General features: G+C 44.5%; 1 protein-coding gene across 3 annotated transcripts in view; it reads right to left on the reverse strand.

Annotated features, from left to right (window-relative positions):
* TBC1D1 (TBC1 domain family member 1) overlaps positions 1-22,241 on the reverse strand; it is a 219,884-nt gene that overhangs the window by 113,356 nt on the left and 84,287 nt on the right. For all 3 annotated transcript variants that reach the window (XM_044224711.1, XM_044224712.1, XM_044224713.1), the window contains exons 2-4: positions 5,351-5,866; positions 3,437-3,526; positions 48-152 (exon numbers count right to left, since the gene is read on the reverse strand). In XM_044224711.1, coding sequence (XP_044080646.1) covers positions 48-152; positions 3,437-3,526; positions 5,351-5,866 — 711 coding nt within the window. The remainder of the gene's footprint in view (positions 1-47; positions 153-3,436; positions 3,527-5,350; positions 5,867-22,241) is intronic.

The raw sequence follows: 22,241 nt of genomic DNA on the forward strand, positions 1-22,241 counted from the left end.
TGCCCAGAAACATGTTTTCCAGGTAAGAGCTGCTCAGTGTCACTTACCAGAGCTTCGTTTGTGCACTGAAACACGTAGCAGACAAAATGAAAGCCTCCACCCCCTGAGGACTCTCGGCAGATAAACCCAAAGTGGTCCACATGTCGGATACCCTGTTGCAGGCGGGGAAGAGAGGAAGGAGCGGTGAGCGGTATCCGAAAGCCACAAGGGCCAGAAGGCAACAAGACCTAGGCAGCGCGGCCTTCTAGAGCACTCTAAAATGATTTCCCAGATTTTCCTGAAGTACAGGCACACTGAATGTTACCAGAGCTTCAGGTGTGCGACTTGGTGACTCGACAAGTCTGTGGTCACCCCGAGTGCACCCCATCTCCCACCACACCACGCCCTCACAATCCCGCAGGCTTGTCCTCCCAGCGCTGGGACCTTCCATCCCTGCAACTGAACGTGCTCCGGACCGGACCTCGAAGCCGGCACACCTCCACCACTCTCCTTTCTGGCAACTGTCAGTTTGTTCTCTGTCTGGGTTTGTTTCTGCTTTTTGTTTCTTCATTTGCTTTTCAGATTCCACATGTAAGTGAAATCATGTGGTGTGTCTCTTTCTTGAACTTATTTCACTTAGCATAATGCCCTCTAGGTCCATCCATGTGGTCACAAATGGCAAGATCTCCATCCTTTCTATGGCTCAGAAATACCCCGTGGGGCGTACATACACACCACTTCTTCCTCAGCCGTTCATTTGTGGACACTTGGGCTGCTTCTGTATCCGAGCTATTGTCAATAATGCAGCAATAAAAACAGGGACGTACAGCTTTTTTATTTAGTGCTTTGATACCTCTGGGTAAATAGCCAGTAGCGGAATTACTGGATCATATGGTGGTTCTATTTTTAAGGTTTTGAGGAACCTCCATGCTGTTCTCCACGGTGGCTGCTTGCATTCCCACCAGCAGTGTACCAAGGGTTCCTTTTCCCCACATCCTTGCCAGGGGTAGCTCACTGTGATCTTGATTTGTATTGCCCTGATGATGAGTGATGCTGAGCATCTTTCCATATGTCTCTTGGCCATCTGTATGACTTCTTTGGAAAAATATCTATTCATGTCCTCTGCCCATTTTTTAATTAGATTATTTGGGCTTTGGGGTTGAGTTGTATAAGTTCTTTACATCTTTTGAACATTAACCCCTCGTGAGATATATCATCTGCAAATATCTTTTCTTATTCAGTAAGCTACTTTTTCATTTTGTTGTTGGTTTCCCTCTCTGTTCAGAAGCTTTTTATTTTGTTTTAATCCCGGTAGTTTATTTTGGCTTTTGTTTCTCTTGCCTGAGGAGATATCTGGAAAATTCTGCAACAGCCAATGTTGAAGAGGTTACTGTCTGTGTTTTCTTCAAGGAGTTTTATGGCTTCATGTTTCACACATTTAGGTCTTTTAATCCATTTTTGAGTTTATATCTGTGTATGGTGTAAGCAAGCGGTCCAGTGTCATTCTTTTTCATTCAGCGGACCAGTTTTCCCAGTGCCACTGTTGAAGACACAGTCTTTTCCCCATTATATACTCTTGCCTCCTTTGCATAGACTAATTGACCACACAACCATGGGTTTATTTCTGGGTTTTCTATTCTGTTTCACTGATCTGTGTGTCTACTTTTGTGCCAGTACCATACTGTTTTGGTCACTACAATTTTGTAGTATATATTGAAATCTGTGGTTATGATACCTCCAGTTTTGTTGTTCTTTGGATTGCTTTGGCTTTTTTGGGTCTTTTGTGGCTCCACACAATTTTCTCAGATATTTTAAGTATCTAAAGACGTCTTTCAAATATGAAGATTAACATCGTTCTACTAAAATATTATTGTGATTAACCTCCATAATAGAAGAACTGAAAACCAGAGTTTGTAATGTTTATTTTAGTACTAAAAGGAAGGGCAGAAAAGTGGACACAGAAAAATGAGAACATTTCCTAGGTATTAAGAATAAAAAATTACTTTGAAAATCAAAAGTAGACAAAAGATTATTGAATAAACACAACTATACACACACATGCACACACACACGCAAACACTCACAGACACAAAGGTTAAAAAAAAAAAAGAGACTTAAAACATATTTTTACTCCTACAAGAACAAACAGGTAAGCACTGAAGTATAGTGGTATGAAGAACGAGTCAAGAATTAGATGCACAAAGAGCAGAGAAGCTTCTAAATGTAAGATATGAAGGCCAAGGCTGTACACCATAGTTTCCTAAGAGTTCTTCGGATCTAATATGTAAATTTTTTGGAGGTTATCAGCTAAGAGGCACCTTGATGCAGATAAGACAGAGCCCATAAATATTAACACAGGAGCGTCTCCAGGAAGTGCCAGCGTGCAGATACCAGTACCAAAAACTTGAAATTCAGGGCGTCATGTATACTCGTAAGCTGAACCCTTCAGGAAATAATCAAACTGTTACATGAAAAAGCAAAAGTTTAAACATTAACATTTCAATAGACATAGTAGCAAATCGAGATTAAATTCTGTGGGTCATCTCCCTTCCAGGTGGAACATTTTCCCAATAAACGGGCGACCACTGACATATCCTGGCCTCTCATTCCAAGTTCTTACAAAGCAAGGTAAGCACCTGCTGGATGTTCGCTCTCTGGGAAGCCGGACTTGGAAAATTTTCTTTTGTAAATGGTTCTCTATTCGACTATAAAAGGAACATTCTTTATTTTCACATTTTGGGAAAAGGATTCAAAAGACATATTTTTAAAATCAGGAATGTTATAAATCAGGAATGAGACTGTCATTACTGTCATTACATCTTCTTAATTATGAGAAAGCAAGCAAGTAAGAAGTCAGAGTTTTAAAATATAGACAAATAATAACTTTAAGCGATCTCCTATTTGCTAGGAAAACCCTGAGTACAATTGACACAGTTCACTGTAATTGATTCCCCCAAAAATCTATGAAACACACTTTGAGAGATGATCGGGAAAGAACTCAAGTAGACATTGTATTCTAAGGAAAACATCCTTATAGAGAGTCACTATCTTAAGGAAGAATAATGACTCATACCCAAAAAGAACTTAAGAATTTTTATAAAATAGAAATGAGATCTATTTAAAAATATTTGTGTGTACGTATGAAGATAAATATAAGATGTGTATGCAAACCCACACATATACACCTTGAATTTGTGACTATATAATATTACCACTAATAACTGAAAAAAGAAAGGTCCATCTATTTTTCTCCAGTACATTATTGCTGCTAACAGCGAACTTCTTAATTTCAAAATTATATGTATATTTTGCCTTAAAATTCAAAGGAGAAACGCCAAGATCAAAAATCAAGTATACCCGGTAGGCATACATCTTGTGACCTTTTAGCACTTCTGCTGAATGACAGAATTCATTAAAAATTCAAATGCAAATGAGCCAATAACCCATCTCCATTTACCTGAGAGCAAAAGGATATCTCCTTAAAATTTTTCTCCAGTGCTATTTTTTTGGTGTCAGGACTGATGAGGTAAACTTCAGATTGGCCAATCTTAAAAGACAAAAAAGAAACTAGTTTTTCATGAAAGTCAAATTCAGTTTTATTAAACAAACATTCTCATTCTGTAACCTATGAAAATAAAGAAGAAAAGGGGAAAGCTCCTATAGGATTCTAACTATTTAATTGTGGAGAATCACCTCCAGAGCTTTCGGCTGACCCCACAGATTTCATGTAGCACAGGACACCCGCTAGTACGTTCACCTACCTAAGACAGCAGTCTTCTTTGAGATCAGAGAACCAAATATCCAAAAGTTAACAACAAAACCACAGATGTCACATCTCTGCTTTATAAGGAAGTGAGCTTTCTATAAAAGTAAAGCTTCCAGAAAACCAAAGCTCTCCTTTTGAAGCTTCCAAAACACTATTAACTGTTTTACTGAAAAATCTTTTAAAATTATTGTTAAAACAACCTACCATTTGTGGAGTACATAACTGTGTGTTAGGAATTTAAATACTACTTACTTGACTTCTTAAAGTTAGCGCATTAGCATTACAGCCTTGGGTCAGCATAATAAACTCCATTCAGCCCATCCCTCCTCCCTCAGGGCCTCTCACCCACTGCTCCCAGGATACTCCAGCTAGAAGAATATCTAGTTGGTCACAATGAACCTCTCTGCTCCTTCCTCCACGAAGCCTTCCTAGAAACCCCAGACCACAACTGTAATGAGACAATTACTTGAACACTCAGTTGTCAACGCCCCTTGCTGGAATCATGGCTGTCCTATTCACTGCTGTTACTCCTAGCATGTTGCAAGGGACCCCGAACACAGCAGTCACACACTAAGTACTTAACATACACACACTGAGCAGCTTTCACAATGACACCAAGAGTTGTTTTTTTTTTAAATATACGTCACAGACTAAAGCATAAGCCTGAGGGCTGACACAGCACCCTTTTCAGGACACGATGAAAAGAGGAAGAAAAAAGCACTATTTACCCACAGACACATCATCTTCATCTTAAACCTGCTTAATCCAACGTGGCTTTCCCCGAAGCGGCAGTTTCCTTACGTGTCGGCCCTCTCGCTATTCTGAGTTGGGCACAAGAACATCACACCCATGGTAATTTTGTTCTCTCTAGAATACCGGTCACAGCATTCTAGAAGGGGGCTGAAGAACAATCAGTTCCCTAGATCCTCAGAGGCCAGCTCACTGCTGGGAAGGCCCCGAGCCCCATCAGCTCCAACCCAGGGGACCCCCAAGGAGGGTAAGCCCAGCCAGGGGAGCCCAGAGCAACCCAGCACCCAGGAACCCAAAGTGCCAAGGACAGCTTCCGCATCCATTCCTTCTCTGGCACTTGGCTCTCAGTGTACCAAACCTCTCCAAGGAAAAAAGAGAGTAAACAGTTGGCTAAACTATTCTTTCAGTTCGGGTATAAATTTCAAATATCATCTTATCCCCAAATCCAATTATCCTGATTAACCAAGGAGAAATGTTTTATAAATTAATAGAAACAGTAAAGAGGAAGTATTTTCCAACGAAAAGATTTTGTTGCGATACACTACTTGAAATTAATACACATTTTCGAGTGCCCTGTTGCTTCCACTGAAAAGGTCTCTTTCGACGGAGCAGGGAGGGGTGGGGTGGGTAGAGACAAAAACGAGCACAGAAGATGGGTTCTCTTTAGGTTTCCCACGATGAGGGTAAAGGCCTAGGACTAAAGTAAGGACTTCCCCCGAGAAAAGGATTATTCACTATAAGACACACAGATTCACACACACAAATCCGAAAGCAGTCCGCTAGCAATCGGCGCTCAGGAGAGCAGACGGAACGCGGACCCGCCCCGGGGAGGAGCCCGGGCGCCGGCGGCTTTACCGTGAAGAGCATAGTTCGATTTTCCTCCATGTCGGTCGGCTGCACAATATTGTGTCCGCTAATGAGGTGGTTCTCGATGTCGTTCTCCTCGAAGGAGCTGAAGAAACTCCTGCTGCGAAGGCTGCCATCCTGGAACTCCTTGCGGAAGGCCAGCGAGCGCAGCCCGGGCTGGGAGAAGGACTTGCGCATCGGCCCGCGGCCCGGCTCCCCGTCGCCCGCGGGCGGCCCCGGCGGGACCCTCTCCGGGAGGGAAGGGCCTGCGGCGGGATGCGGGCTCTCCGAGCGCGGGGCGCCCACGTCGAACTCGGCTCTGCGGCGGCCGCTGACGTGCTTGAACTTCTCGATGCACTCGTCGATGAGCGCCGGCGGCGCCTTCTTGTGGGCCACCGTCACGCGGCCGCAGAAGAGCACCTCGAACTTCTTGGCAAACGTGTCGTCGAACTCGGACGGGCAGCGCAGCTCCTCCTGGCGGGCGATCTTCCCGGCCTGGCGGATGGAGCTGATGATCTCGGGCACCTGCGGGGAAAGGGAGCGCGTTACCGGAGGCCGCAGGGCACGGCACCCCCACACGGGCCCGCACGGCACCCGCAGCACGGAGGCCGAGCAGCCTCCGCCCTGCCCCCCCCACCCTGCATGCTCCCGGCCGAAGCAGGAGTCCGCGGGGAAGCCGGGACCGCGGAGAAGCCGGGACCGCGGACGCCTTCCCACGCCAGGGGAACGCACCGCTTTCACGGCCGAAGAGGAGCAACCGTATTCATCACGCACCCTGACGTGCCAGGGACGATGCCAGAGGAGTCACATGCCCACAGCACTCCTCAGGGCTCAGGGCGAGCCCACGGGACACGCAGCCCCGCGCCCCGCGGCCAGCCTCAGAGGCAAGCCCGGGTTAGTCCCACAGCAAAGCCACAGTCCCGCCCGCAGCCGCTGTCCCCTCCCTAAGAGGGCTGTCTCCAGTGTGGCTCACGGAAACCTTAGGCACGTTTTCTAGATTTCATGGCAGGGTGTCTCGGAGAGTCTTCGACGGCAAATGGGCGGGATGAGGATAACAAGTGAAGACTGAAATCTATAAAACACTTCTCCGAATCACATCCTTGTTTTTTCTTCAAGGACCACTGGCACTTTATTGCTCAGTTCTCTATCTCCTAATAGTTGACGGGTACTATGGAGCTAGGAGGGAGCAACCAAGATACATCATTACCCTGGCAACACACTGGGGCTTCTTCCCACACAGACTCCAAAGCCTTTGGGGTCCATGCAGAGCCATGATCAATAGGGTGAACAAAAGGGTCCCCTGTGCTATCATCGTTCCTCCTGCCACACCCTCTCATCACCAGCTTCTGACAGGAGCCTTCAAGGCAGCAGCAGACAAGAAGATGAATCTGTGAACGTGGTTACCATCCTTGTGATCCCCTAGAAGAGGTACAGCCATGACACTGAAACAAGATGGCCACGAATTCCATCTTCATAAGGAAGGACCTGATTTTCGTTATGACCTAATACCCAAAGCAATTTTTTTCCCTTTTTTTTCTATGTAAGAAAATTCAATTTAAGGCCCAGAAGCTTGAAGTCTTCTAACAGCATTATAGAGGAAAGAACAACAACAAAACACCGGTTAACAATCCAGGTCAAAGATCCACATATAGGGGGGCCTGGGTGGCTCAGTGGGTTAACTCTTCTGCCTTTGGCTCAGGTCATGATCTCAGGGTGGGATCGAGCCCCGCTTCCCACTTTCTGCTCAGCAGGGAGCCTGCATCCCCCCCCCTGTCCCTCTGCCTACCTGTGATCTCTCTCTCTCTGTCAAATAAATAAAGTATTTTTTAAAAATCTACATATACAGTAAAGGGACATGGTTGTAGATTTAAAATGTATGCTTCTATTTTTTAAGACCCAATGACTCAAAATATTTCTCTCTTTGTGATTTTATATCAAGCATGTCTTAAAGACAGTATCTCTGCCATAAAGACTATGATATATCCTTCCAAGGTATTTTATCAAACAAAAAGATAAAATACATTTCGGTATAGTCTGTATTTTTTTTCATTATTATTATTAAATTTATTTATTTATTTATTTGACAGAGAGAGAGAGAGATCACAAGTAGACAGAGAGGCAGACAGAGAGAGAGGAGGAAGCAGGCTCCCTGCTGAGCAGAGAGCCCGATACGGGACTCGATCCCAGGACCCTGAGATCATGACCTGAGCCGAAGGCAGTGACTTAACCCACTGAGCCACCCAGGCGTCCTGGTATAGTCGGTATTTTAAAAACAGATTACTGGGACGCCTGGGTGGCGCAGTTGGTTGGACGACTGCCTTCGGCTCAGGGTGTGATCCTGGAGTCCCGGGATCGAGTCCCACATCGGGCTCCCAGCTCCATGGGGAGTCTGCTTCGCTCTCTGACCTTCTCCTCGCTCATGCTCTCTCTCACTGTCTCTCTCTCTCAAATAAATAAATAAAATCTTTTAAAAAATAAATAAATAAATAAATAAAAAATAAAAACAGATTACTGAAGCTTACGAGCTAAACAATACTAAATAGGCCCAAATTTCAACATCTGTCCAGCATTATTTGCACTATTTGCTTGTGCTATAGCATACTCTCCTACTACCAAACTACATATCCCATGGCAGCCTGAAAATGGCTAATATACCAGAAGACAGGATGGAGAGAAGAGGGACGGAGGAAGCCTAGGTTCCATTCACACCTTTGCCAACAAGGCACTATAAGACATTGGCAAGAACTGCCTCAGTTTCTTAAAAATAAAAAAATATTTTTTAAAAAATCCCATTTTTCAGGTAAAAGTTATTTTTGTGAAGTAATGTGAAGTAAAGAATTTTCAAAGAAAAATAACCAATTCATGCAAGTAAAGAGCCTCACCACTTTACTGAGCAAGTCTATATGATTATTTTATCAGGAGTCGTATGAATCTTCCTTATTATTAAACTTACTCTCCGAACAGGAAAGTCTTACACAGGCTCCTGAGGTTTGTTAAAAGAAGTATCATTTCTATATGCTGAAATCTTCCACTGCATCTGAGGTAATGGTGTCCTTTTGTTATATAACCAAAGCACAGAGAAAATGTGTGAAGTCCTGTGAAATTAGGGTGACTCAGTAGCAAATGACACAGAAGTAAGACACACAGTAGAGAATCTGATTATTTCCCCACTTCCCAAGGTCACAAGAGGCTAAAGGGCACACTACAACCTTGGTCAGGGCTGAGGCTGTGGAAGTTTTTCCAACCTCCCGTCTTTCCTACACACTAATCACAACCTTTAGGAGACGGGCATTTGTCAAAGCCCTGTCAGTGGTCCCTGTCCCTCTCCTTGCTCTGGGGAACTGTAACATGGGTTCAAAGGAGACAACAGGGGTTAAAAAGAAATCACTAGGATCCTGACAAGAACATAACCACCTCAGAATATTTGACAGCAAATCACCAAACATAATTTCATCAATAAACTGTCAACAATGAAAAATCTAATGTTTTAAAATTACCATAAGCAAAACAGTAAACTTTTTCAATAAAAAAATGGATTCCACCTGTGTGTGAGTTTGTAACCGTATTGAGAACTACGTTCCCTTTCCCAGAAGAGCCCTGGAGCGCTGTTTCTCGAGAAATGAAGGCATGATACCCACTTGTGATGAAACCTGACTTCTCCATTCTTTTAGCTCTGTCCTGGACTCACCTACAGGGTTACCTGTCACACGAGGGGACAGAGTCATTTACTTCCTTTTATTGCCAAACATTTCTCTAAGTAGCACTAGATGCCAGGAGGTAGGGATCCAGGAGCAGGAGATGGAAACAAGGCAGCCCTACACGGATGGGGAGTGGGGCCCCAAGGGAGGCTTAGAACATTTACAGAACTGAGATGGGGCCTGGGGGAGCCTGGACGAAGACGAAAGTCAAGGAAAGGCTAAATAAAAGCTTCCAGAAGAGAGAATGCACAAGATTCAGTGGCTATCTGGATGGGGGCATCGAGGGCATAGAGGCCAGCCCATGACTCGCAGAGTTGGCCCGAAGCTGTGTAAGCAAGGAACACAGAAGCAGGTTTGTGGAGATGACATGAGGAGTTTGGCTTTTGTACCTGTTGAGTAAGATGGGGAGGACTTGAAAGTAAGGCATCCAGCGGGCGGCTGGGCCTGGAGTCCAAGACAGGAGATGCAGACCTCGATGTCAGCAGCTCCCGTACAAGAGGTGGAGGCCACCTGGGAACAGAAAAGGCAAAGGAAAGGAAGCAGGCCAGGACGGGAGCAGGGGCCACGCCAATGTTTCAGACGCAGAGAAGCTGGGGAATCTGGAAGTTGGAGGACAGGACGAGGAGGAGCAGGAGGAGGAAGGGGAGCGGTCAAGGATGAGGTCAGAGTGCCAGCCAAGGGAGACAGGCCACTGAGGACCAGCAGCTGCTGGAGTTGGCAGCTCATAGAGATATGTAAAAATAAATAAAGGGGTGATGCCAACACTAACCCTGAAAATAAGCAAACTTAATCGAAAAATGTCCCAAGGTAAAACTGCAGTTTCTGAGAACATAAACTTCCAAGTTAGAATATTTACTGCAAATACACCGACCCTATTAGGGCAAATACACTGAGGCCAAGGAGTTTATTTCCACTGATACGATCTGGGTACTTTCAACAAAAATCCTTTTTTAGTGTAGTCACAGCAATAATATCTACGTCATTTCTGATCATAGATAAGCAGAGTAAATCAAAGCTAACTACAGCAAAAACAAGAACGTGAAAAGCATTACACTGGCATAAATTCAGTAAGGGTTTGAGATTTTATTTCCTTTTACATTGGGAATCACAACAACAAAAAAATGTTAATTAAAATGAATCACCAATTTTAAAAAAAGGCCCTGTTTTGACATAAAATGTATTAACCTGCTCTTCTCTCAACCTGAGTTTATACTAAAGCTCTTTTTTAAAGCAAATCTGCACTGTTTCACAGAAAGTTGCACAAAACAGTTTTCTTTCAAATTCACACACTGAAAAAGCACGGTATATATGCATGTTGTTTCTGCAGGAGACTTAAGTAACTTTTGTTTTTATAAGTCATCAGAAAAATGATACTTAGTGTAAGAGAACTAGAAACATTCATTTCTGTAAATAAAGTCCTTATTTAAACATTTGGGTCAACTTTTTTGGAGGGTAAGGATTTAGGGATTCTAAAGGATTAGAAATACACTACAAGTGTAATTTTATTCACAAGGACTGACAGAGGAAAGAGCTACTAAAATGGTATTTAGAATGAAAAGTAATTTTTACTTTACATTTATACTTTTGTTTTGCTGCTAACTGGTAACAAAGAAATATTAAATGAATCTGAAGAACCCCGGGTTTGTATTTACAATTCTAGCATTTTTTTCCTGTTATTTAACAGTAAAACATGCCCAAACTGCAAAAAAATGGCAGACCACACTGTACTTCTGCCCTTTGGATGAAATGTTCTCTCATGGCAAAAAGTTAAAACAAGCACTTCTAAGAGAAAATTATTCCGCATAATTATTTTCCAGAAGGAACAGACTTGTGCTTCATTTTTGTTGGTGAGAAGTGGTTTTTTGCACGTGTGGTCAGAAACAAGGTAAATGTAGGGAAAGAAAAACGAAATTAAATCAAGTATTGCCTCTACATTACATGTCTTAAATTTTATACAAAACTCTTAAGGCAACATCTTTTTACAAGTGCTCATGACTGAAATTATTTAACGAGACTAAAACACCATCCAGACACGACACACGTGAGCACCCATGTTGTCCAAAAGCGCTGGATTCAACAGAGAGATGCGAACACACCTCACCCGATGAGGAAGACAGGATTCTTCTTACCTGAGAGGCTCATAGTCTAGAAAATGAGACACTCTACATATCTAAATACATGATTTCCAGGATAACGTGGCCGATGCCAGAACACAGGAGCAAAGCGACCAACTGTGTGCTAGAGAAGGCTGGTCCTGACCATAGGCCTCTCTTCTCTGCCTGCTGGTCCTCAGGGTGAGCTAATGCCTCGACTCCTGCTTTATGCTTTCAATTAGCTGAAGGGTCAGACTCATGGCCTAGGCCTTCCCAAAAAGAGAGGAGCCGTGCTCATTAGCTGACTGAGGCAGCATCTGGCACCTAAGAAATGCTAATGACCGCTGGCCCCTAACTCAGGCCACCCACCTCATTCACCCAGATCCTTCTATCCTTTGGGTCTTGCTCAAGTAGTGTTCAGCTTCCCTAGTTCTGAAATGGCCAATGGGACAGACTCTTAGCTTTCAAACCCCCTGGAATGAGTCTCTGCAAACACAAAACCCAGCATCCTACTCCAAAATAACCATTTGAAAGGTTCACTACAACCTTTTGACGTGACCAACACATTTCTACAAAGGTCTGAAACAAAGAGACAAAAATCCAACCTGAGTAAACAGCTGCGGGCGCTAACAAAGCCATTGGGAGAAGGTGAGCAAGGAAAAGTGAGAGAAGGCAGCTGCTGGAAGACTGTGAAATTGCTTGGTAACTTTCCTAAAACAAAGGTAAAAAGTCAAAACATTTTGATCGGTTAGCACAGATACTGACAGAGATCATGGAATAAATCACTGAATACTCGACCTGAGAACCTAGGTCCTCCACGTCCCGTCCTCTCCAGGGAATGCACTGGTTCTCACTTCAAGTGGGGCTGCAGGAGAACTGCCCCCACCCACAACCCCAGCGGCCTGTTTGGGGTGGGGCCCTGGCTTCCACAGTGTTCGGAAGCACTAGGCAGTTCTGACGGGGAGCATCTCTGATATTCCTATCACCTGTCCTTTCTCGTGTCCCAAGGTAAGGAAAGCTCTATCCTTGCCCTGTCCTCCACACCATTGTACCCAAACCCTATTTGATTATTAAGGCCCTAGATAAGCTGAAATACCCTGAAATACCCCAAATGCCCAAACCCACACTATGCTGGTCTCAGAGATGAAGAAACTAACAAAGACAAAAAAGACAAAATCACCACACAGGTATCTGACAAGCTGTTCATACTATATAAGGTAAATTTGGTTTCCAAATAAATTCACCGCATCTCTGAAGTCTCAGCTCATTAAACGCACAGGTGCTAATGCCCTACAAGAAATGCTACTGTATAATTCTGATCAAAGTCTACTTCAAAATAATCTCTCAAAGATTAAGAAACACTCACAAATACAATGAACTAGCAACTGATCCCGGCAATCCCCCGTTTGAGTTACGTATGGTACATAATGTTTGCGAAGGGACACTGGGTGCCTTTCCTACAAGGCAGAGGGAACTATAAACGTGTAAATGTACTAGGAAGAAGCATTAAACAAAGCATTGGTTCCTTCTCCAAGACACACACCACAATCGGTTCTTATAAATGATGCCCTTTTGAAATTTTGCCACTGAGAGACTATTAATAAAGGAGTATTTGATCATATAGTGTATACTGGTTACTAAAACAGCAAAATCAGCTAGAATACTGGGCACCAATACAGTTGTGCTTCTACCTAAAATCACACAGAGTCAAATACATTGAACTGATTAAAACTGGTTTTCAAGCTAACAAGTGCCCATGTGTTGTCTTTTCATGTCCAAATCAATACCCTTCGATAAAACACTTACAGGAGGTCTGGACCGTCTATCAGCAACAGACAGAAGTCTTTCCACCAGTTCTCAATTGTGCCTCAAAATCAAAGTCCTTGGGAATCCCAGAGCAGCTGAGTGGTTAAACCCCTCGGGCAGGAGCCCATGCCCGATCAAAAACATGGAAAAGGAGAATAAGCAAGCTATGCCAAGCAAGCTTGGAATATGTCGTATGTCAAGTGCAACGACACGGGTAAGTAAGTGTCATGCCGAGCGGAAACAACACGTAGAACAGATCACGCAGTAGAATCCCACTTTTGGCAAATTTTAAAAACTGGCAAGACTAAACTATGATGGGGGCACCTGGGTGGCTCAGTGGGGTAAGCCTCTGCTTTCGGCTCAGGTCATGACCTCAGGGTCCTGGGATGGAGCCCCGCATCCGGCTCTCTGCTCAGCGGGGAGCCTGCTTCCCTTCCTCTCTCTCTGCCTGCCTCTCTGCCTACTTGTGACCTCCCTCTGTCAAATAAATAAATAAAATCCTTAAAAAAAAAAAGAAAAAAGACTAAACCATGATGACAGAAGACAGGAGGGCTATTATCTCTGGAGGAGTGCCTGGGAGTGGGCCTGTGGGGCTTCTGGACTGTCCTGTTTCTTCATCTGGGCACTGGCTATACAAGGTTATTCAAACTTTGAAGTCACTGGATACATGATTTACATATAATTCTGTTTGTAGAACATCAATGAAAATTTTATGAAAAAATAATATTTTCACAAGCATGATAGAATCTGATTGAGAAAAGGGTAAAACACTAGCCCAAAGTTACCAGCTAATTAGCTGAAGAGTCAGGACAGCAGCAGACCTGATGGCAAGACACATCCTCTTTCCATCACACCAAGACTTCATTCTCAATTCAGAAGGACTTCCCAGGCCCTGTGAGGGTCCATGTGTTTTTTTGGCTTTGGTTCAGGAGTTTCTTGTTGTGGTCTTACCTGGAATCCAGTGCCCTCTCCCCTAATAATTAGTACCACCTAACCCCACTCTCATTCTGATGGTTCAATGGCACAGATAGGCCTCGCCCCAGATGGCAACCCCAGATCGAACCAACCAGCATATTCTATTACCCCACCCCACTGCAGAATTAATAAAGGGGTGGTCACATAACCCAATCCACACCAGAACCTATGCGTTTTAAGGAATTGGTAGAAAAAAGAAACTTGCTGTGGTTTTAGACCAGTGGTTCTCCAACCTGGGGCAACTCTGCCCACCACCATTCCCCCAGGAGACATCTGGCAATATCTGGAGATATTCTGGTTTGTCACATCTGGAGGGTTAGAGTTGCAACTGGCACCTCATTGGTAGAGGCCAAAGATGCTGCTGCACATCCTACAATGCATGGGAGAGCTTTCCTCAATTATCTTGCCCAAAATGTAGTATTGCCCAGTTTGAGAAATCCTGCTTTTGGACTGAGAATTCTGAGGACAAAAGCCTGGAATTTCTGGTGCTATCACAAATAAAGCCATGCTAAATGGTTCCAGAGGAGGTGAAACCAAGACAGGAGGTTAAAAAATGGAAGAAAGGGGGTGAGAATGATGGTTCTGAGGTTTGAGGAACTGGATCCAGCCATGCCTGAAGTCAACAAACTGGGATTCTTGTGCCAATAAATTTTTGATTGTGCCATTTTACACTGGGTGTGTGTTACTTGCAACTAAGAGTCCTGTTCATACTCTCACTATATAAAACACTTTATGCCAAATTCTATGCCAAACTCTTCTTGAATACAAGGATGAACCACACATAGATCCCGTTCTTCAGGTAACCTACAATCTAGACAGAGGGGATCAAGAAGTAGACAAATGACCCAACAAAGGAGTGGAAGTCCGAAGAAGGGTAAGAAGATAGAGAAACACAAAATCTCAGTATGGAGTGCATTTCAAATAAACTATCAAGAGCAAATAGGAATGGGGCCCCTGGGTGCCTCAGTGGGTTAAGCCTCTGCCTTCGGCTCAGCTCATGATCTCAGACTCCTGGAATCAAACCCCCGCATCTCGCTCTTTGCTCAGTGGGGAGCCTGCTTCCCCCTCTCTCTCTGCCTGCCTCTCTGCCTACTTGTGACCTCCCTCTGTCAAATAAATAAATAAAATCCTTAAAAAAAAAAAAAAGAAAAAAGAGTAAAAAAATAAGTAAATAAAATCTTTTTAAAATTAAAAAAAAAATTTTTTTTTTTTTAAAGAACAAATAGGAAGATTTAAATATTTACCAAACTCTGCCCTTAGAATAAAACCAGCCAGGTGCCTGGGTGGCACAGTGGGTTAAGCCTCTGCCTTTGGCTCAGGTCATGATCTCAGAGTCCTGGGATCAAGGCCCGCATCAGGCTCTCTGCTCAGCGGGGAGCCTGTTTCCTCCTCTCTCTCTCTCTGCCTGCCTCTCTGCCTACTTGTGATCTCTCTCTCTCTGTGTCAAATAAATAAATAAAATCTTTGGAAAAAGATTAAAACCAGCCACCAAAGACCCTTAGGGAGGCCAACTGACTCTATTTTTTCCCTATTAAAAAGGGGAATATATAAAATTTTAGATCATCTAAAAAAAATGTTCAGAAAGAGCTAAAGTAAATTTGAAGTTTGAGTGACTTAAGCATTATTCCCATGCCAGGGCTGTAATCACATAGAATATACAAAAGAACTAAGAAACAGGACCCCCAAAACGTGGGTAATCTACAAAGTATCCACACACTGCCTTACACACAGGTCTAAAAGAGCCGCTCAAAGATGCTCCTGCTCCTCTCAAAAGTTAACTTTCTTCCCGTTGCACCAGGGTCCACTTGTACAGCTAAAGTGGGGCCAGTCCTCCGTGACTGGGGCCGAGGGGGTAGCATATGGTCCTGCCCTTGCCACGGGGCTCCACAGTCCTCCTTTGCTGACCTGTGAGCAGAATCCACCCTAAGGGAAAAGAGAGCAAAGGAATTTCCTAGTTTCCACCACATCTTCAAGGGTAGGACTTAGGTACAAGGCTTACTGCCCCCTAAGAAACCAAACAGATCAAGGAGAGCTTCCCTTAGCCAAGGGCAGGGTTCAGAGCCACAGCAAGGAGCCATCCCCCAGGTGGCTGCACTCGCACTCAAAACCTCAGCAGCTCAGCGCTGGGCTGGGAACAGCATCGCACGTGCAGCACATAAACATGCCTGTCCCTAAACCACGAGTTCCAGTCTTCCTAACCAAATCAGAAGCTTCTTGGCACAATGTGCAACCCCTGAGGCTCCCAGTCAGCTAGCCCCAGACAGCACCTTCCAGTCCGACTTCGTGTACTTAAAACACTTTGAATGGAACCAGTTTATCAGAATTGAAGCCAAATACTGGAAAATGTAGGCTTTGCTCTCCAATTCTTCCCCTCCCCACCCCCCTTGTTTTAACAGGAAAATAAAGCTATGCTTTTCCCCTCTGCGATGCCCTCCTCTTCCATTTGTGTACTCTGCAACCCCGCCCCCAATCCCCAGGGGTCCTGGCTCCCAGTCAGCGCCAGCCACAGTGCTTCTGGGGCCACCAGGCAGACATCTCCGGGTTGAGCAGAGACGTCAAGATGTTGCAGGCAGGTTCCTATGGAGAAGAGACAGAGAGGAGGGACCCCTTGCCTCCACCTCTCACCTTGCTGGGAAAGGGCCAAGCTCAAGGACCATGCAAAACCACTTCTAGGTAAGACAGTGTTCTTAATAAACACAGCAGCAGGATGCCTTCTTCAGTCCTCTTTATTTCTAGGAAGTTTAATACCATTCACGTAACAGAAAAATACAGAAACCTATAAGGTTGTTCATATTATCCTAAGCCCAAAAAAAGCCACAGTTAACAGTTCGGTTTTCCTGGCATGTGGTTCTTTGCCTATGCTAAATGCTAATTTCCTCTACCAAAAAAAAAAAAAAAAAAAGCGTGTGTCGGTGATCAGCATTCTACAGCTACTTTTTATCATCACAAGCACACTGCAGTGGCCTATCGCCCCCTAGAGAGCCATCTCTGTCCTGATAACCACAGCATCAGTTCCAGTCACTGAAACATGGTACACACAGGAATGCAAATAATAATAATAATAATAATAAAAACCTACTCGGCATCCTATTCTTTGCATAAACTGCCTGCATCCCAGGGCACCTGAATGGCTGAGTCGATTAAGCATTCAACCCGGTTTCGGTTCAGGTTGTTATCTCAGGATCCTGGGATGGAGCCCCGCTCTCAACATAGAGTCTACTTGAGATTCTTTCTCTCCTCCTTCTGCCCCTCTCATGTGTGCTCTCTCTCTCTCCCTCTCTCTCTCTCTAAAATAAATGAAATCTTAAAAAAACAAAACAAAACAAAAAACTGCCTGGACCCCTAGTTGTTGTTTTCGAGTAATATGGTGTTTGTGTGCATGTTATGGGAGGGAATGGGGGAAAGGTGGAAACTATAAGAATGAACCAGTGTTGCCTCCTCGATGGGAGAGAAGCGTTCCACTCCGGGGAATGGGCTTCTAGGAGCATACACGGAAACAGAATAACCTCTAGGAAGACAGAGATAAGCTCTCAGTCCCGCAGGTCACATCTCGGAGGAGAAAGTCAGCCCCAACTCCTACACCTTCGCAGCCAGAACCTCCTACACAGACAGATCCCAAGGGTGGTTCTGTAGCTGGAAATGCAGACACAGGCTCCAGCTTCTGCAAATTCACATGCAAGCCTGGGCAGGTCACCCACTTCCTAGAACCTCAGTCTCCTCTTCTATCAAAATGGGATATTACCAGCTACCTTGGAGGCTTGGAGGATAAAACGTGAAAGCTGTTAGTATCAAGCCTTGCACGTATTCACTCCCAATAACTGCTAGCTGTTCCCTCCGTGTTACAAAGTAAGAAAAGATCAACTTACAGAGTAAGAAAAGATCAACTCCCTATGAAAGTGACAGTACCTGAGGAGCCCAAGGCATGTGAAGCAGCCCTGGGGTCTCAGGCCCCAGGTGCACAGCAAGAGAAGCCCAGAACCACTGAACCACCAGACACCTGAGCAAACACACCACGTTGGAAAGGAATCATCTAGACCTTGCTGCCCCGCAGGAAGTCAGGCAGACAAACTGCCCAGTGGAGCCCTTCCCAAATTTCTTACCCACAAGACCACATATATAATAAATGGTTGTATTAAGCCATTAAAAAATTTGTTTAACTGAAGTTACAATACCTAAAGGCAATGGGCTAGATATTATTCCAGCTCCTCTACAGTACAGAACAGACAAAAACATATTCTTTACCAGCCAGCAACTGATAATGCCAGTCAGATCGAGAATCTGACCATCTTCCCAAACATCCAGCAGGCAACAGAGCTCTCCCCTACCTCAGCCCATCCCCAGCCTTCTAGCAATCCCAAACATGTAACAGCAGGAATGCTCTGATCAAAATGGAGCTGAAAGGGCAGAGCATTGCCTTCCCCTCTTCCGGCCAGCCCTGAAGTATCACAATGACCCACAGAAACAGTGTGGAAACGATGACCTAAGAAATACACAGGTCAGTAGGTGGCAAGCAGTTTTTCTAGCCTGAGGAACAGCTCTACAAACCTCAGAGCATAAAATACCTGAATGCCCAAAGTCTGCTCTGAGAGAGAATTACTGTCTATGTGTTCACTGATATAGCCCCAAGGGCCTACAACCGTGCCTGGCACACTGCAAGTACTCGATAAATTTGCTCTATGTATGACTCAAAATAAAAATATAGTTGGGCACCTGGGTGGCTCCGTTGGTTGAGCATCTGACTCTTGGTTTTGGCTGAGGTCATGATCTCAGGTCTTGTGACACTCCGCAAGGAGTCTGCTTGAGAGTCTCTCTACCTCTCCCTCCCCTGGTACCTCCCCAACCCATGCATGCGCACATTCTCTCTCAAATAAATAAAATCTTGAAAAAAAAAATCAGCGACTTCAAGGTTTTTGAGTGATGACAAATATCTCAAGGAGAACTTAGAAGAGAGCCATGATTAATCTGTAACATCTCCAATGCAACGTATGAGTTTATGTAAACCACAAGTATTTGGGGGCGCCTGGGTGGCTCAGTCATTAAGCCTCTGCCTTCGGCTCAGGTCATGATCCTAGGGTCCTGGGATCGAAGCCTGCATCAGGCTCTCTGCTCGGCAGGAAGCCGAGCTGTGCTTCCTCTTTCTCTGTCTCTCTCTGTCAAATCTTAAAAAACAAAATCAAAAACAAAAAAACACAAGTATTTGCAGAAGAACAAATGCTGTAAAAATAGTAAACCAGAAATAGCGGGACTAAATCCTTTTGGATTATAAGATTTTTCCTGACAGCTGAAGGTTGACCCCTTTAAATGCCCAAGCTATTTTTATTTTCACCGTTTTTAGATGGGAATCATTTAGTGCATTTTATGTAAGGACTAAGAGAATGAAATCTAACCCTTCCTTCCTTGCTGCACATGTGTATTACAAGGACCAACAGAGCGAGTGAGGATGTGCTGAGCTGGGTGCCGCTGTGGGCTGGAACAGCAGGCAAGACTATGGGAATAGCGGGTGTCTTGGGTGAGAGCCCGCATCTCAGCTTTTCATTACATATCCCACATTCCTACCAATCCTCCCCAAGCAAATGGCAAAGGTTCCGAAACTTGTGTCCCAGACAGGCAGAGTGACAGTACAGTGAAACCTACGGACTCTTCTCAGAGTGAAGTCTTTAAATCTATAGAACACAAAGGAATACAAAAGAACTTAATTCTACTAAAAGGGAATTATCTGAATAATTATGACATAGTCGGCATGTTTTATTACCAGATTTGACAAAATCTAGAGGCAAGTCAAATGAATGCCATAGTTCAAAGTAATGATGAGTAAACACAGTACTTTTTAGAAATGTGCAGCTCCTGTAGGGGCCCCCAGGGGGGGCTCAATCAGTTAAGTATCTGATTCTTGGTTTTGGCACAGGTCATTATCTCAGAGTCATAACATAGAGCCCCACATCAGGCTCCACACTCCGCGGGGAGTCTGCTTGAGGATTCCCTCCCTCCACCCCTCCACCCACTTGCACATGCACACCACGTGTACTCTCTTTCTCGAATAAACAAAGAAATGTTTTTTAAAGATTTTATTTATTTGAGAGAGAGAGAGAGAAAGTGGGAGAGACAGAGCATCAAATCCAATGCTACTGGATTTGATGACCGCATTCACAATCGAAGGAAATGTTAAATTTTAGTTAGAAGTTAATAAAAATAAAGATGTAATTTTCTTTCCTAGTTCATGGACCACCCCATCCTCCATCCCAGATCCCCTGTTAAGGACCCATGGACTGAAGGAAGCCCAGGGGGAGCAAGGGAAACGAGGTACATACAACTAACTCAAAGACCACCAGGCATCTCTCTCGGGGCCACACAGTGTACATATTGTGCAATGAATAATGCAACAAAGCCATCACACCATGCCAATGCAAACATAAACCCAACTGAAAATGGGTTTATAACCCATTTTCATTTCAACATAAACCCAACTGAAATGGGTTTATAACCCATTTCTGGTTTATAACCAGAAACTATAGCCATCAAAATCTACAAAGAGAAATTAAAATGGAATGATGCCATCAGTATGGAGAATAAATTCCAACTGATTAAAACTCAAGTGTCCATTAGTTAGAGTTATGGAATTAATTTCTACATAATGCAAATTCTTCATCAATATAAAAACATTACAACTCCTTCCAAGTGTTACCAAGACTCAGTTTAAGTCTGATGTGATTTACTGCCCAGCTAGTCCTTGAATATGACATTTAGTCTAATAAACAGATGGAAAATTATTTTCTACTATAAACTTTATATTATCCTTGCCAATGGGAGAAGAGGAAAAACACAAAATAAATACCTTTGAATCCTCATTTCAGGAAACTTATTTGGGTTGCAGCTCACATTTGACAACCGTAGGCTGGCAGAGTAGCCTTTATTCTAGAATGTCCTTCAATCAACTCTCCACTACCATCTGCCCATTCTTCCAGATCCAGTTCAAACGTCTCCTCTGTTCCATTCCCCAGGATCCCATGGAACCTGGCCCCTGCTGTCACACAGGTCAACACACTGAGTCTGTCTTCCACACCATACTTCGGGTAAGGGTGGAATAGTGTCTAATTAATTGTGTGGACCACGCAGACCTTGTCAGGGCACTGACTTAACACACAACTTCAATGTGAGAGGAAAATAAATGGCAATTTTCTATTTCTCCACCTTAATGTTCAAAGTGGATATTGTAATACTAATTAACCTCAATTTAAACATATTTAGTTGAAGGTACTCCAAAGTGCTATAGGTAAACTCTAAATTGAAATGAAAGAAACAATAAAAGTGCTTTATTTTCTAACCTTACCTAAAGTCAGGTAGAGAAATCAGGTCTCTACCCCATTATTTCATATAATCATATGTACACTGTCAGGAGGAAAAGCCAAACTTTGGACACCTTCACTTGCCTCAAGTTCAAGTTCACACAGCATCTCAGGACCTACCGCCACTCGCAGGCACTAACTACGCGAGGCACTGTGCTTCACACACATGATCTCCCTGACTCTTCCCATCAAGCCTCTGAGAAAAACGTTTCCATTTTAGAGAAATGCAGACCCTTCTGGATTGGGATCTGCACAAGGCGCCAGGACTGTACCTGAATGTGGCACTACCAGGATTGGGGACTGAGACAGGACACTAGTTGGGAAACAAGGCAAGGGAAGGCCTAGAGGCAACAGCAGCCTTGCTCACCAGGTGAAAAGAGCAGAGGTACCCACTGTTGGGGAGAAGGCAGCAGGGAGAAGAGGCCTGGCCCCCAGCCTGCCCAGGCTGCCTACAGGCCCCCACGTGAGAGAGATGGGTCTGGGCCCATGTGCCTTCCAGCAGACCACAAGGCTGGAGGGGAGGACGATGCTGAGGGAGTCACTCAGGGTCCGCCCAGTCTTCACACCCAGACCACAAGATGAGTGATGAAGGACCCGGGAGGGAGAGGCACCGGCCTCCTTCCTGGCCTCCTCCCCGACATCTGCTTGGGGCAGTGGTGGTGCACACATGTGCAGAGAAGGGGGGAAATCAACCACAACCAGAAGGTAACATGACCACGAAACCAACCGGATGGGAGAGCCAGCATGTTAGCAGATCCATCCACCCGTCCACCACAGGAACAAAAACCTCCAGAAACCTGAGCACAGATCACAATCTAGTATTTATTCACAAGTTCTCGCTCTCTTTAAGGCCCCTTCCTTGTCCAACCAGCACTGGAAACGGTGAGGACGGAGAAGCCTGAGTGTGCCGTGGCTCGGCTGGGGTCCCCCCTGGCTGACCCTCCAGTTCCCTGGGCATTCTGGCTACAAGTTTCGACAGACTGAA

Source organism: Neovison vison, chromosome 11 (genome assembly GCF_020171115.1).
Source record: "Neovison vison isolate M4711 chromosome 11, ASM_NN_V1, whole genome shotgun sequence".
NCBI classification, from domain to species: domain Eukaryota; kingdom Metazoa; phylum Chordata; class Mammalia; order Carnivora; family Mustelidae; genus Neogale; species Neogale vison.